The 18,026-nt window shown below is 35.3% G+C and overlaps 1 protein-coding gene across 3 annotated transcripts in view; it reads right to left on the bottom strand.

The window, feature by feature from the left end:
- ATRNL1 (attractin like 1) overlaps positions 1 to 18,026 on the bottom strand; it is a 432,283-nt gene that overhangs the window by 351,568 nt on the left and 62,689 nt on the right. For all 3 annotated transcript variants that reach the window (XM_036385270.1, XM_036385271.1, XM_036385272.1), the window contains exons 8-10: positions 15,621 to 15,876; positions 9,448 to 9,631; positions 5,374 to 5,528 (exon numbers count right to left, since the gene is read on the bottom strand). In XM_036385270.1, coding sequence (XP_036241163.1) covers positions 5,374 to 5,528; positions 9,448 to 9,631; positions 15,621 to 15,876 — 595 coding nt within the window. The remainder of the gene's footprint in view (positions 1 to 5,373; positions 5,529 to 9,447; positions 9,632 to 15,620; positions 15,877 to 18,026) is intronic.

Genomic DNA, 18,026 nt, shown 5'->3' with positions numbered 1-18,026 from the left:
ATTGTGTGCATTATATTAAGTCTAATAATGATGGTAAACTGTGTAGCAAAGAATAACATCTTTTCCTCCATAAAATGTTATGCCCTCGAGGCATTTTACTGATAGAAAATGGCAGATAGTTGTATCTGTTCTATCTGTAACTAGGTACAACACATAGCACATGGAAACACACTCTGCTTTTAATAGAACCAGTTACTAAGCAGATGAAGTAACAATACTAATAAGTTTGGAATAAACTTATTAGCAGAATTTTTAGCCACTGAAAAGTACAAGGAGAAATAAAGGAGTTTTTTTCTTTCTATTACAAAGGCTTCTGCTTTAAGAAAAAGCTGTACCACATTATAACATTAAAAGACAAAGTTTCATCCTCCTCCCTGCTGTAGATTAAACAGTTCCCAGATGACACTGGAGTGGCTCTGACAGTGAATAGCCAGTCACACACAGTTCTGTGATGAAACACCACAGAAATGCACTGGATTTGAAGCAATCCAGCTGAGAAAATCCCCACTTGAACTTTGCACAGGGTATTGCTCTCCAGAGCCCTCACTCCAACAGGTCAGGCCTCAGCACATCTCATCTACAACCTACTGGCCACATTGCATTACTGATATCAGAAAGGATGACCTGGACATTTCACAGGAAAGTTTTCAATGCTGCAACAGTAACCATACATTACTGGAAGGTTTCTCAGTCTGATTTTATAGGGGAAAAAAAAAAAAACAACAAACCAAACCCCAAAAAGAAAACAACCAAATAATTTCTAATCAACATTATAGTGTCAGTAAAATACTTGAACACAGAATTTGGTTTTTAAAGTTTAACTAATTAGGCTTACCAAAATGTGACTGAATGGAAGAATAAAAAAATAATAGAAAAATAAAAATAAGAAGAAAAGGTTGTTAGGATAGTCTTTAAAAAAGAGGTAACCAATGTTCCATACTTCACCTCCAGGATCACATTATTATTTTGGCATTGGCAGACTGATTTAGTGACAACCTATTACTGCATTTAGAGCTTTGTTTTAAGAGAAGGTATAGGAAACCTTAAGGTAGTTAATGCTTACATTTATCAAATCATTTCTAAATTTCAAACTATTTAAATAGTTTGAACTGCCAATGTATTTATTCTGCTCAATCACACTGCAACAATGCAATGCAGCTTTATGTGCTACATAGAATCCAATGCCAGCTTATGTTTCTATTTTCTCTTTACATATTTCTAATAATTATTAAGTTCATTTTTCTTTTGTAAAAGTAGTAAAGCTGGTTCACAACATATGGACACCATTATACCTCTGTCTGGTTCTCATTTATGACTCTGGACGACCAAACACTGAACATAAACAGCTAAAACATCATGAAAGTTATGTACTAGCAGAAAACTTATTTTCTGCATTTTTCCACACTTCATAAATATTTTTCTTTAATCAGATAATAAAAATCTCCTTACTCTCAGGAAAACACAAAGCAAGTATGTTCAAAACAGCATGAATTGAATTTAAACTCTAGAGCTAACATCTACAACAGAGTCTGTACATATAACAGTGACTCCCCAAGCAGTAAAAAGAAATCAACAACCTCATGCTTTGCTATTAAAGGGAGCAATTAGTGCATTATATTATTATGGCTTTGCTCTTCTAATAGCCCAGCAATATGGAAGTAATTGCTGTTACAAACTGCACCAAAACTGCAATTATAACTTAAGGGTTTAGGAACTCATAAAACTTAATCTTTCACAGGCACTGATTTACACTTTCTTTGTGATGGCACATCGATATCCATTTGTAACTCCAGAAAGAGGGAGAACTCAAAAATAGATGTGTTCATATTGGGAAAAAAAATAATTCACAGATATTAAAACTACTTCATTTTGTTAATGGCAAAGAGTAAAGATGAAACAATTTACTTTACAAGCAAACAATTTATGAATAAAAAATTCATTTTTATTACAAAATACAAGCAATAGGTTTGATTACAAGTGGAACTAAAGTCAATCTCATGAAATCATTTTGAATTTTTTTTTCAAAATAGGAAAATGTTTCTAAGCTTTGTTTGAATATCCTAGAAGAAACTTAGTACTTCACATGCAATATTGTCTTTCATAAGCAATTGAATTTGCATACAATTTAATCCATAATAATAAACTGAAATCCAGATAGTAACAAAAGAAATATTATGGAGTATATTATTAGTGTAAACATATGGGTTATTGCACTTCTCCCACAGATCCAAACAATGCAGAACCCCAACCACCACTAAGAGAAAGCACAGAAACAGCTGCCATGTTCCCAGGATTTCAGGTTTTGGCTTTTATAGAGATTCCCTGACCATAATTCTTTGTACATATCAAGGGTATCCAGACACCTTAGCAACTGTCAAATGTGGAACAAAAGGACTAAGACTGAATACTTCATAAACTCAAACTTAAGGAACTTAGGCATGCAGAGATCTATTTATTAACTGCACCATTTTGGCCAGAAACTAAAATAAATATCCTAAGTCTTTTAAAAAAAGCTTTTATTTAATTGTATATTAATACTGGTCTCAGTAGTTAGAATTGCTTTAAACTCTGATTCTGCGTGTCTAATAATCTATTTTTATCTGCAAATTTTGTATGTTAATACTCATAAAATATAATATAATTATTTTTCTAAGTTCTGCTTGGAACAGAAATCTAAGTTTTAAGCATATGGGGGCCCTTGTAAAGAAAAGCCATAACCAACATCATTCAGAAACCTGCAGGTCAACCCCAGCATTCAAGACTGTCCCCACTGCCAAGCTTCCTCTTCCAGAATAATGAAGCAATTACAGCACAGCTGGAAAATACCTGACCTCTACAAGAATGACCCTCTATGTTTTTTTAGGGGGCTTCCAGAGCAACCCAGGGGCAACCTGGTGGTAAAAAAAAATCAAAGCAGAACAGAAGTATACCAAGGCCAGATTTCTAAAGCTCATTTTCTTAATGCAGCAGTCTTCCCATCATGTATTTACTGCTATATAAGTAAATACATCAAGTCGCATTAAACTATGAAAATCACGGCATCATAGCAGTTTTTATAATGTCTCCCCATCTCTGTGTCTTCACCTTTGACAAATTTGCAGTAGGTATTTCAAATTACTGAACTGAGCTCTTGACTCATGACACATTTAAAGGTCTAAAACTTGTTGCAGACTAAGCTCAGAACTTAGGGAGCAATGCCTGACTCAGAAAAGCAGAGGGGGAAAAGGGAACTCTGTCCCAAGCTTGGTAAAATGGATTGCTCTCTGGAGAGACTTCTCTCTGTGCCTGGACTAGAGGAGGAGTGGGGATTACCAAACTGCATTAGAATCCAACCTTTCAGAAAGCTGAGCTTGGCTGAGATGAAGCCACATGAACAGTTATTCCACATTAATATGAAAAGCAGTGTTTTCATGGGTAATAAAAAGCTGAAGCAATCTATTCAGAGGACTATGTCACATATAATAAGAGAGATAATCAAAAGTACTCTCTAGCCCAACTTGAACATAAATAGCATAGGCTCTATCTCCAGGATTCAGCTGGTTCCCAGACAGCACCCATTTTTTACAAGACAAGGCTAATACTCCATCACTTGCAAGGTATCTAGGAAATGTGATGCTGATAGCATCATATGTATTTTTTCTTCCAAGCATTGTTCAAAAACTCATGATACAAAGTAAATAAGATTCTGAAATATACCTATTGCATAATTATTTAATTCTTTATAAAATATTTCAAGTTTTCTGAAAAATATGTCTTTATCAAATATGTGCTGTGAGATTTGTTTCTAAGTTGGTAAAACGAATATTACAGAAGAGTAAGTCTGAATCAAATGTCTTCATATAGTCATTTTTTAAGATTAATTACTACATCCAAAGAGTGATTACTACATCCATTTCTTTTGTACTTCATCAGTTTCATAACACATGGAGAATGTGACTTGCAAGAGAATACAAATACCAAATTAAATACAACCAACTAGACAAACCAAAATATCGTTCTACATAAGAAAAAATACTATAAAGCATTTTCATGAAGATGATAAAAAACTATCAGTGTGTGCAAGTCATAAAGTTACATTAATTCAGATCTTATGACTCACACTATTGATCTGTAAGTGCACATTTACAAATAAATGCAGACCAATAAATAATACTATGCTCCAAAATGAGAAAGGAGCCCTGTTTCATTAAAAATTAAATCCACATGTAGACTGAAGTGAGAACAAAATCAATAGCTCACAGCATCAGATGCCTATAAGAAGGTATGGAATATGCAATAGAGGGTTACAGTAAAAACAAATCAGCTGTTTTATTTATTTTATTTATTTTATTTTCAGCTAAGGCATTATTTGCACACCCATTAAAAATAGCAGGAATTAACCCATATATGTTCCATGTACTGAAATTAGTCATTATTCTTGTTTTAAAGCAAAGACATTGCACTGATATCTACAGTGAATGCCATAAAGAGCCACTAACTAGTCCTGAAAGAAGGATCATGTCTCAGCCTCTTCTACCACTGTAGGCAGCTGATAAACACTTGCCAAAAGCAGATCCAGGCAATATCCACAGGCTATTCTCACCAGGAGCATGCATGAGTGCATTTCCCAGGCTGCTCTGACACATTTCCCTTTTTTTGGCTCTCAGGACAAGAGACTGTGCTTTTTGGCCCCAATGTGTGCTGTATGATTATATTTAAAGCCCAAATACAAAGTATATGTTTATATTTAAAGCCTATGCATAAAATATGAACATGAACATCAGGGAAGGGAAAAACTATTTATGATAAGAACAGCAGTGGCACAAGATAGGAAAAAGATTATGGACTCATTAAATTCTCTTCTATTTATAGCCTCCACAATCCTATAGGGAGGCTTTTCCATAAGTGTACAGCTCAAAGGGTTGGAACCACTCACCAGAATGAAAGCTGACACCCACCCAGTCTTGTCTTATCACACAGTTTTCCTCCAAACTGTATTCTTATCATATATTTACAAACAACAGTCTTTTTTGCTCTCAGCCACCCTTGTGAAATGAAATATAACACATCCTTTTATCATCTCCTAAAGGCTCCTCACGCTTCACTCAGCTCTAATACCAGTTGCCATGTAGTGCCTTTTTTCAGTTTGTCTTCCTTAAAAGTGTGTTGCCAAAATACTAAAAAATATTCAGGGCCTTGAGAATGGCATGGATGCTGCTACGCCTTGCCCCACAAACCAAAATCTTTAGACAAAATGGAACAAAAATCTGTAAAATTTATAAATAACTTGAAGTTGTTTGGGATCAAACTATAAAGAATCACATTAGCTGGACTTGAGAAAGTAAAATTGCGGTATTTAAAACAAAAATGAGAAAAAAACAGCAGAACACATACCTATATCGTATGAAAGAAAGTCAGCAGAAAAACACTTTGCACCGTTGCTCAGGGAAGTATCATTATGAGTGTTTCCACCAAAAATGAGCATAGCTCCATTGATTAAGACAGCTGAATGAAGGTATCTTGCAAAGCCACTCTCTTTCAAAATAGTCCTACAAAACATAAGAACAAATACATACTAACACATGGAAAACTGGATATGGGCATCCAGAAAATTTGTAATGAAAGCAACACAAAATAAGAAAAACAGTAAACTACAGTTATTACTCAGTAAATACAATGACATTTAATCAGATTGCTTCTAGCACTACCCATTTTCTCATGACACAAAATATATATACATTTATTTAAAATATGACACTTTTAGTTAAAATAAAACAGTTTGCCAAATAGTATAGCTGAAATTAGTTTTAACATGTTTATTTTCTTCAGAAATGATTACTGATATGGTAAATTTTACTCAAAACTGAATGAAAACTCATTCATAGCATTAATCCCTATTCTTATATATACTTAGCCATGTTAGTTTTTTGCTCAAGAAATGCAATAAAAAACTCTTTGGACAGCTAAAATAAGCCAAAAAGCATAGTCTCTTTAGACCATACTTAAATTACAAAAGGAAAAAAAAATTCCTAATTAATTGAACACAGAAAAAGAAATGGTAGAAGGCATTTTAGGTACATTAAAAACACTTGCACTGCTTCATAAACTTATTCAGACCGGTAAACTCTAACATAGCAAACTTCAGTGCTAAAAAAAAAAAAACTGTCCAGGCAATTGAGGCTTTGATCTCTGTCTTTATTTACTTCAGCCTCTGTGTGTGTGGTCTGCTTTGTGCCAGAGCAGTGGCACAGGCCCAACAGTAGCCAAGAGCTATCAATGCCACAGTTTGAAAGGGGCAGATGTGGGGCCAGTAGAAAGAACAGAATACAAACTTGATTCAATCCCAGCAAATAAATCTTACCAAGGAAGAGAGTAACCATCTGTGGGTTTTGCCAGATGAATTAGTTAAGCAGACCAGCTGTAGACATGTTTGTGAAGGGCTGATTAGATCACCAGTACAAAATACCTTCTACATTCTCCTAATAACCTTTCATTGTTTCAGTAATCTAAGTTTACAAGTTTAGACTCTCATTTTCATTTATGTTACTACACACTGCTCCAATCTACAATTAAGCTGTTAGTCATTAATTTCCTCTAAGAAACTGACTCAACAATCTTTCCTTATGAGTGAATAATACTGTCTCTCTTGAACCACTCTCATATTTGTTCAGTATTTTTACATCATCATCATGTTTGAGAGAAAAGGTTTAAAGTATATCTCATTTTTCTTACATAATAACATAAATCAATCAACAAACTTGAAATATTTTAAGTGATAAAAGATTGCATAATTAAACAAGTTGAAAGGAAAGCATCAAACCTGAATTCTCATATTATTATTGAAAAAAATTCCCCCCTAGCCCTGGAAAGTAACATCAAAAGAAATACCAAAGACTAAATGAAAATAAATGAGCTTTTTTATTGCTTAAAAATGTGACAATTCCTTCAATCCACTTACATACCCACATATGTGCTTCTGCTTTTGACCTCTTTCTTTTTTTCTTTCCTATTAAGCCACTTGCTTTTCTCTAGTGTATTTCTGATTTACATACTTTGAAAACAGAGGACCACATAAGTGTGTTTTTCTAACCACGAATTGGCTTGATAAAGGATACTTATGGTACCCCCAGATAAATGTGGTATTTGGGTTCAACTCATCAGTTAGCAATACAGAAAGTTAGAATTACATGGAAGTAGAACAAGACATTATTTTTAAGTTATTTTCAACTGGCCATGGAGGAATTCTGCTGCTATGACTTGAAAGAATGATAATATCCTAAGAACATGTTATCTTTGTCCATTTAGACTACAGAGACCTTCCTGTCTTTTGCTTCTCCAGTTTTCTACAGCCCCTATTGCCTAATTTGCACTAATTGCTATACACTAGGCTCTGCCTTGATGATCTGCCTCGCAGCTGTCTACAAATAGTTGTGTTGATCACTAAAGGCCTGAAGAGACATACACTGTTCTGGGGCTAACTAAGCCCCAGAACACACAGTAGACATTGGAAAAAATCTCCACAGGTTTCTTTTTTGGGCTACTCACTTTTCTACTTGTGACCCAACTCCTGGTCCCTACCACAGTGTGGAGTTTTTTTTCCTGTAATTTTTGCATATTGTGTGCTGAGTTTCATCCCTCCAAGTAACAGCAACTTTTCCTCAAGATTCAGCAGAACTGGAAGTTTGTTAATTTGGCCATGATTTTCGCTATTCATTAGCATCACTAATGAGGGCAATCTAGAGAACTCTCCAACACATATCAACCCCATGCAAATTCTGTGAGAGTCTCAGCAGGTTTCCCCTGAATCCATTATTTATGCACATATTCGTGTATCTGCAAACATTAGTCCCGTTAACTATGGCAGTGCCAAGTGCTGCAAGCAGCAGCACCACTCTCGAATGGTAACAGAAACACCCAGAAGCCAGCAGGTGCTTCCAGCTTCAGGCCATTATCCAAGCCCAGCTCCACGTTGTGCCCCAGCTGCAGCAGCAGGGCAGTAATGCAAAGCAATGCAGGTATTGCCAGCACTGTAATACCCCATCGTGTATTAGGAATAAAAATATTGCCCTCTCACATTCCAAGAAGCATAAAGCTTGTTTATTTGATATTAAGAAATTAAAACCTACATGGAACTGAGTTGAACAGGTAATCATATTTGTGTACCTCAACTTACTGAAGCCTATGAACATCTGCCAGATCAGCCACTGAAATGGAAGGAGTGCCAGAGACAGTGAGGATCAGCAAATGGCATGGACATGGGTATGAGAGAGCCATCAAAATTCCAACTCCTCCTCATACCACACTTATCCAGTGCCACATTCAGTCTCTTACCTCACCAAGTGCTTTGAATGCTAATCATAAGGTGTCACAGATAAACAAAGATTCAGATTTTATTACTGTATGTCATTATTCCATCCTCATGCCCATTTGAGCCCATTTTCAGTGCCACAGTAAAATTCACTTGCAGTGTAAATCTCACAAAATAAAGACTTGAGTTCTCTACAAGCTGCAGAGAATGCTACATTAGTATAGAGTCAAATGAAGTATTCTTTATTAGTTTTTATATGAATAATGCATAAAAATATTCCAGCAATTATTATTATTATTTTCTTTTCTAACAGACCATCAAAGGAAAAAATATCACTTTGTTCCAAAAATAGAATAAGAAAGCATTAAAATTCCAGGAACTCATAAATACATTGAAAGGAAAAAAAAATTATTGTATTAATGTTTCCAAATGCCATGAGTTAATGGTATTAGAACCTCAGTAAAATCAAACCCATGTTTCCAACATCTGAGAGCAAGTTTTGGGTGCTTAACGTGAAGCCATTAGAACTCTAAACAAATATTAAATTGCAATAATAAAATGTTCCAAGAAATAGTTCTTGATCTCAAATCATTTCTAAGGTAAGAAAAAACATTCAAGGTCACTTTCTGAACATAACATACAAGTAGCCTTCATAAATTACAATAAACTTGAGGAACAAGGAACTGATAGAAACACCAAGAGCATTCATAACTAAGGATTCCTACATAATACCAGAGGTCTTCTTATTTCTGATAGTTTTGTGAAAAATAACCTTCCACAGTTCTTAGGGTTTTGTCCTTCTTTAAATAACAGCCACTGTAATGTACACCAGCATGAATATACTTATCATACCATGAGGAAACAGTTCACATGTGCTATTTCTGCACAGGGGTTGTGTGTGGCAAGGAGAACCTTTTCCCAATTTGTAGAACATGCACAAAGCTTCCTCCCTGCCATCCTTTCAATGAATAGCTCCACTAATCTATTGAATCAAGTGTAGTCCCTCACTACAATTCTTCCATTTTGCTGCAGAGAATGTGTTGTTCTGAAATGTGCAAAGGGTATAGAGGTACCTGATGACTTTGCTAGAACCTTACTCTACACTTCTCTTGTCTTCAGTAACCTACAACTTGGTTTCCTACATTAGAAATCCAACTTACCATGTCCGAGTATTAACTTCATATCTGTAAAGATCATCCACTAATCCATATTTATTGCCAGGCAATGCTTTGTATCCACCATGGACATAAATAGATTTTGTCAGTTCATCATAGACACTGGTATGGCCATATCCACCTTGAACAATTGCTCCTTTTGTTTCTGGGACAAGCCAAGAGTTAGACCCTTGAAGAGACATTAAAAAAAAAAAACAACATAATTTAAAGGCTTACTACTGCTAAATCACAATAGTAGGAGTTTTAAAGATATAAAAGAATTTCGAATATAATTCTAAATACAGCAATAACTATGGGGATTTATTTTAAGAAGTAGTTTTATACCGATGTATCAAAATATATGCAATTAGATAATGTTGTCAGACTATTACCTGCTATTCACAATCAAATCAAAAATACATCATTGTTACAGCTGCCAGGCAGTATCTCATCCTCTCCCACATGTGACTTCAGCACTCACACAAACAACCAAAAAGCCCAGAACTTTTTGAAAATATGAAATTAGGAGTTATGATTAATTCTCACCAGAGATGGCTGATGAGAATTCAGTGCTCCAGCTCCTTCAGATTCATTAGGAACACCTGTGCTCAGTCACAGGGAGTCTGAGGAGCCTGGCAGACACTGAGCTGCAGTGAGTCGTGAGAAGCACGTAACATAAGGCAGCTCCAAGTGTGCATGGATATGGGCAGACACTTTGGGAGCAACCATAAAATTATTGAGCTAAAATCCATTTCTAACTGCTGTTTCTTAGTTCTTTAACTGCAAATATACCCATTCAGTTGCAGAAGACTCACAAAAGAATAATTTGATAGCAGCTCATTCAATTGGCATTTAAATCCATGTTTTACATCACATGATTAATAACTGCAAAGAGACACCAAATAAAACCAGCCACAATAGCTGTTAAGACTGAAGAAGAGAATACAACTGGAAAATATTTTACCATTGGAAAAAAAAAAAAAAGAAAGACACCTATTAAATTCCTGCAGCCTGTAGCCCCAAAATGTCTTTTTCCTCCACTCCATCTTCCCAGATGATGATTTAAGTCACAAAAAGAGCAAGCCAGGAGGTATTTCCTGCACAAGGCAGCCTATACAGAAGAGCCCGTGATGGCTGGGAGTCAGTGCTATAGATGTGAAACAAGAAGTAATTCACTTCCAGGCTTGTGGAGACTGGCAGAACAGAGAGCCTGGACAAGGACATCCAAAGTGGAGCCATCTCCCAGTTCTTAACCTCAACTGGCTACCATTATAAAGTTACTTATCCAAGCACACACCACCATACAGCTTGCTTCCTCTGAAAATTAGGCTAAATCTCATTCTAATTTTTTATCTGATATTATGTAGGTAGCTTAGATTAACTCTTTTCCCTCTCATGAAGAGGCTCATGATTTTCAGTTATTACTTTTGCTAGCATACTTGCCTTAAATAGTTTCCAGACATTGCCTCTATAAGTTACATTTTTTTCAGTAACAAGTGCTTATGGCAAGTTATAAAGTATAGATTCTGAGGAAGAATTGTGATGATTTTTGTGTACAAGAATGCTGGTATTCGTGGTAATACACTATTTATAACTGACACGGAATATTTACATTATTTATGTGTAGTGTAATGTAAGCAGTATTTTATTTCAATCCCCATGTTAGATATTATCAAGCCATGAAGAAGTGCAATTCTGAACACAAAGATCAAATTTGTACTGATAATACTGTACATTACATACATATTACTTTGATAACTAATAGATTTACTTGATAGAATTTCTGTAAGAGGGTTGGTGAGAAGTCAGCCTGCAGATACACATTTCTATTGCCAAGAATATCTTCATTTATTTACTTAATGATCAGTCCTAGAGATTGGCATATTTGCTTTTCAGGGAAAAAGAACTATTTCTCCCCATAAATTGGCACAATGCTGTTGATAATATGCATAATAGAATATTTTGCATTTCTATCAGAATGGTTCATGTGGCATTAATGGAGCATTATGGTTTATGTAGCAATGCTGTATTTGATGATTCTGAGGTCTTTTCCAACGTAAATCTGTCTGTGATTCTGTGTAGCATTCAGAACACTGTCACAGTAACACTGCATATTGCATCACTTTACATGATTTGGGCAGAAATATGAAAACCTGTTCCTTCTTGAATAAAAAAAAAAAAAAGCTATGAATAACTACAGAAATTCAAGGAAAGTGGTCCAGCAACATCTTTCTGAAATAAAAGCCAAAAGCAGTGTTATGTTGCTCTTTCTACCTCCCATTCTAAAATTTAGCTGAGTTGCCTGAATTTCAAATACTGAAATGTGTATGTACAGTTTTGATATCATTCACACGTCAGCATCTCGAGTATTGCATCACTCATACAAAAATCCAATCCTGTCTATATTTAAAGACATTACTATGCATAAGATCTCACCTTTTGAAGCAGCTTATTGACATGAATCTTCACCTAGCTTTTTTTCAACAAAAATTCAATTTTTATTGAGGATGTTTACATAACTCCTCATACTCAGAGATCCCTCTCTTTCAATCATTATATCATAAGAATATTGAAATACATATAAGAATAAGAAGTACTCGATTGACCAAACTAGTAATTGAAATTGCATTCTCAACAGCTTACAAATTCAAATGCAAAGAGAGCTTCATGAACAAACATGCCAGAATAAGGAAATAGGAGGTTTTAATTTTTTTTTCCAGATTTAAATTTCAAGTCTAGTATACAATGTAAAAATGAGGAAGATACATTGGTCCAATCTGTCCTTATCATAATACAATATTCAGATAGATCAGGTAAAAAGAACAAAATGTCCAAAAAGCAACTTGGTGTGCCACTTTCATTTTATCACAGTGACAAACTTGAAAATTTTACAAGCAACAAGGAAGCTTATGTTAACTTTAACAAAAAAGAGGAGGTATGTTACATCATGGGGCCACTTATTTTTATATTATTTCAAAGAAATACTTTTAACCAAAAGCAATCTATAACCCATTTCTAAAGCCACTAAAAAATTTGGGCTAAAATATCATGATATTATATTAATCCAAAGAAATCTCTGTATTGTAAAAGAAATAAAATAAAATCACAGAAGACTTATTCAGAAGTTTCTAAATATATAAGGAGCCTTTATAAACCTCAGCTAAACCAAAACAACATTATTATATTCACCTTGAGACTCACATTGAGATTCTTAGAAGGTTTATGAGGTATTGCTAACCTAAAGGGAAATAAATTTCCCTGGGGAGTAACCCAGAAAAGCTTTATGGTTCAAGTTAGTAAAATCATTCACATAATTCCCATATCAGGATTTACTGGCTCCTCAGAAGTCGTAAGTCTGGGTGCAGCAAGAAAGGACAACAGGAAGCTCTTTTCTTCTGCAGCAACCACCACACCTTTGAGTGGAAATAAATTCATGTGTCTTTGCATGGTGAAAATCTGCTGCAAACCCTGTCCAATTATTCCAGAATTTATTTTACTCTCATAGAAATTACTTTCTCCCCTAATGCAACAGTGCCAGAGACATTTTGAGATTGGCTACACCTTTGATTGGTATGTTTTATTAACAAGAACTACATCCTGCATGAAAAGCTAGTGATTTCCACAATTATTTAAAACCTCTTCAGGTGTTTGCTAATATAGACATCATGGAAATCATGGCCACAGCAACTAAATAAGGCTTTAGCACCAGAATTCCATGTACCAAGTTCATCAAAGTACTGGATCCTAGAGGTTTCAGTTCATATGAACCAAAGGACAAACTGCCTCTATATTTCTTTCTAGGCATGTAGCAAATGCTTGAAAAAATAGCTTTCATTAGGACTAAAACTGATAAGATGTAGAGACAATAACAGTACAATTTGAAATGTTAAAGTAATATGCTTTTAAAACCAGCAGAGAAAGAAAAATAAGAACCTGATTTTTTCTTTCTATAATATCAGAAGCCCTTATTTTTATGAAATTGCCTTTCCTATTCAGGTGAAGTCAAAGGAATGCTTCTCACTTCCTGTGTCTTTTAAGTTTGGATCCTGAACTGCAAAAATCCTCCAAAAAGTCAGCAATTCTTAATTCAAACCACCAGCTGGAATTTTATGGTTAAAAATGTGTTGCTACAGCTGCAAAACTGTAGATAAATGACACGGCCAACACAGAATTCAGGAAAATTTACCATAAAATTCACTTAACTTAGAGGGGAGGGCAAGGAGAGAGATGCAGTGAGGTGAAATGAAACAGGAGAATTCTCTGTGGCAGCAATGGTTGAGGTAGCTCATGTTCTGCAAAGCACTGGGCCAGCAATCAATCCTTCATCAGATGAGGAGACTCACTGAAGGCAATGGGCTTCCACAGTAATACCCAAGACTGTTACAAGTTTTCTTTGTGTTTGATGCAAGTGAAGCACATTTCCTCTAATAAACTAAATCTCTCAGTAGAGTACAACAAAAATATACTCTTAAAAAGGAGACATTAAAAACTGAGATTAATTGACACACAACTGACAGAGAACTGCTTTCTCTTACTCCAAACTTATCCCCATGGTAGGGACGGTCTGAGGTTTTTCTTTGTTTCTGTGTGTTATATATGCTTAACTACACTGTTTTATTAATCCTCTGCAAACGTAGCTGTAACATTAAAAAAAATAGGAACAAGCTGTCCATTTCAACCATAAGGCCATCAATAAAATCAGCCAGGCAGAAAATTTTACAATACAAATCGTGTACCCTTCTTCCTAATTAAAGTAACAACAATAATAGGTGAGAATAAAATTGGTACTTCTAGTCCATATTAAATTAGCAGCATGTGAAGAAGCAAATAACTTAAAGTTCCAACAGAAGAAGCAAATAATTTAAAGTTTTCCAATAAACATTACAGTGAATGAGCATGCAGAAACTAGAACAACATATTGTTTCCTTCACAGAAAAAAAATCATCTCTGATATGTCAAAAAAACAACTTTCTGAAAGTCAGTTTTTCTAAAAAATGGCCTTTAATACTTAAGAAATATTAGAATACTATTGTAAAACATCATTCTAAGACCAGAGTTTTATAGTAGATTTTATGCAGTTAAATTGAATTTTTCAGTGTGACTAAAGAACATTATGGTGCTCTTCCTCTTACTGCCATTCACTTTTATCCTTTTTCAACACTGTTATATAATTTTGACACTGCCATCAGAGATAATGCCAGAGAGCATAAGAACCATCTGACTTTTGAAGGGATTTCCTGAACCTATAAATCTGTTTAAGCAGTGATTATATAAATATGCATGTATGAAAAAAAAAGTTAAATGGAACAATTAAAAACAATTACCATCCCGTAGCACGTAGGTATTACTTTGAAATTTTGTATTACGTCTTCTGCATATTTATTTATTGCATAAATAACTGAGACTCAGATAAACTCAATAGGAAAATGAATTAAACAAAAGTAGAAGACTATAAATTTAATTAGTAGGCATATAAATATACCTAAGAATTTATCAGGTGTAGATTTTCAATATTATTCCATTGAAATGGTATCTTAACTGCACCATGGACAGGATTAGAAGATTTCTCGTTGTTCATTGAATTTCAGCATTTAAAATCACCTCAGAAACAGCTTGCATTTCACAAGGGGAATCCCAGACAGACATGGTAGCTTATTTAGAGAAAATGAGAGCTCATTTTCAATTATTACCTCTAACAGGAACATGTATATCTTCAAGAGAGAACCTTATGTATAATGATGAACTAAGTTATTACATTTAAAAACAATACAACAGAAAGAAAAAAATATACCAGCATTAAAGAATCTTTAAATTAACTAAATTATTTTTGGTTTTTCTCTTCTACTAAGTGGTATAAACAGCAAGTCTGTGTTGAAAAACTACATTTCATCACAATTATCACGGTGAAGAATTTCTGGTTTCAATTTTTATCCTATTTAGGGTACCACAACCACGTACAAAAATGGAAAATATCATGGTGCTCCAAACACACATGAAACACTATTACTGAACAAGAAATCTTATGTACATAACTTGAAGGAAAAAAAGGTGAGGCTTTATTTAAATTGGAAAATATAAATTTTTCTTTCTGGAAAAAGAAAAATCACTTTTTTCACTTAAAAAAAAACAGCACTTTTCGTATCAGTTTGTAATCAAAAAATTATTTGAAAGTGACTTACTGATGTAGTATTCCTGCACAATGCTTGTGTAGCCATATATGGAAGAATATCCAAAAATTACAATCATAACCACATCTCTGCTGTCCAGCTCTACTATGTGTGCTGAATGACCTTCCACAGCATATTGCTGTCCATGGACAAGGACTGCAGGAATTCTGGTACTCCATGTTTGACTGGGTATGTTGAAAACCCACAGTTCATCAGTGACATTGCCATAACTCGTTTCAATTTTGCCTCCATACATGTAGATGTCTTCCTGTAAAAATGGGAAGGGAGAGAGGAGAAAGCAAATAATGGATTACAGAAAGATAACATCTGAACTGCATACTCCTCTGCTGAGCAGTATTTCATAACTGAGCAATCTGATTTAAATCTTCCCATTTAATCAGCTCAATATCAGACACTAATCCCAGACAATGATACTTAAACTAAACCAACAATGATAAGGAGTCTATTTCTCTGAAAAATAAACCTAGCCATGAAAATGACACCAAAATGAATCTCAAAGAGATTATTTCATCCAGAAAACCTTTAATTACATGGCACTTCTAATCCATATTGAAGCATTCTTCTTTAAAAAAAGCTAAACAGAAAGGATATTATATTGTTTTCTTAAAGAACAGTTCACAGAATTAAAATATGATTTTCCACACACTCAGTCTTTGAGGATTTCACTCAGCACATGCACAAGAGAGCACATTCTCTCCTACTAGCAAAGTAACTTAACTTCTGAGAAAATCCAGTCACTAGAACCCAAAGAAAAGGGAAAATGCATATATGGAATCATAGAAGGGTTGGAAGGTATCCTAAAGATCATCTTCTCCCACCCCTACCACCACGGGCTGGGACACCTGCCACTATCCCAGGTTGCTCCAAGCAATCTTCCACTATCCCAGGTTGTCCAACCTCATCTTGGACACTTTCAGGGATGGGGTCTGAAGATGGCTGCTTCTCTGGAAAACCTGTGCCAGGGTCCCACCCCCCTCACACCAAAGAACTCCTTACCAGTATCTAAACCAAACCAAAACCTAAACTAAATCTGCCCTTCGACAGTTTGAAGCTATCTCCCTTGTCCAGCCACTCCATGCCCTTGTAAAACATCACCCTCCAGCCCCTTTAAAGTGCTATATGGTGTCACCAGAGTCTTCTCCTCTCCAGGCTGAACAACCCCAACTCCTCCAGCCTGTCCTCTTGGAGAGGTGCTTCAGACATCTGATCACCTTGGTGGCCCCTCCTCAGGACTTGCTCCAACAGTGCTTCTTCTGCTGGGTGTCCCAGAGCTGGACACAAGGCTCCATGAGAGCAGAGCAGAGGGGCACAATCACCTCCCTCTACCTGCTGGTTGTGCTGCTTTTGATGCAGCCCAGGATCTGCCTGGCTCCTCCTGAGAACACTTACTAAAATCAAATCATATAGGGGAGTACTTTGAGTTCTTTTTAAGGAATGCAAAACAGAGATTCCAGCCATCATGAACCACACACCTTAAACAGCAGGGCCATCTGTTCTGGTAAGTAATGAGTGATTTACTTAAATATTGCCTGAAAGCAAATCCTACTGAATTTCACTTCATCTGGATTTGTAAGCCAAGGTATGAAAAGTCACAGAATAAATTCCAGATTGTTGGCTTCACAGATTTGCTCAAGGACACTTTATACTGGGTGGAAAAAACTTCCTTTGGTTCTGAGATTGATACTCAGTCTTTGCTAAGATATAACCACCCCGTACACCCTGTGTCCCATTTGCATGCTGCACAGTTGGCAGCTGTCTTCTGCATTCTCCAATGTAACATTTAGGGCTTACCCTAAACTCAGCCTTATCAAGTTTAAATTAGAAGAAAAAAAAAAAAAAGATTGACTTGGCATGAAATACTCAGAAAAAGAGGCTGGATGACCAGCCAAACTGGTCTTTTAAAGACCAAACTCTCTGATGCACTTACATAGTACACTTGAAATTTCTGCAAAAATTTCAACTATTTTTTTTTCTTCATATGAGGCAGGTGAACATTTCTCGATTTAGAATTTAAATCTTTTCTGTGCAGGGATACTCTGTGCTACTGGTGATGTTTGAACAAAAGACGTTCACAGGAGGAATTTGTAGTAGGATTAGAGAGATATGTATCTGAACCCATTCTTCTCCTAGGAGATAAAACATTTCAAAGAGCTTGGTAAAGACCCACAAAAACTGAAGAAGGTTGTGCACTGATCCAAAGGAATGGTTTGAAAAAATATTCTTCTTGAAAGGATCCTATATGGCTCATTCCTTGCAATACCACATAGATCTCCAAAGTCAAATCAGCATCACTAAAATTGTGAACTACTTATTTTCAAATGCTGATAACTGACTATAGCATAAAGAGAAAGCTATTTAGGGAGCTGCAGGGGCTGTACAACAGTATTTGGAAAAAAA

Source organism: Molothrus ater, chromosome 8, assembly GCF_012460135.2.
Source record: "Molothrus ater isolate BHLD 08-10-18 breed brown headed cowbird chromosome 8, BPBGC_Mater_1.1, whole genome shotgun sequence".
In the NCBI taxonomy this organism is placed as follows: domain Eukaryota; kingdom Metazoa; phylum Chordata; class Aves; order Passeriformes; family Icteridae; genus Molothrus; species Molothrus ater.
Note: the sequence above shows the minus strand (reverse complement) of the source record. Positions and strands in the feature narration are given on the sequence as shown.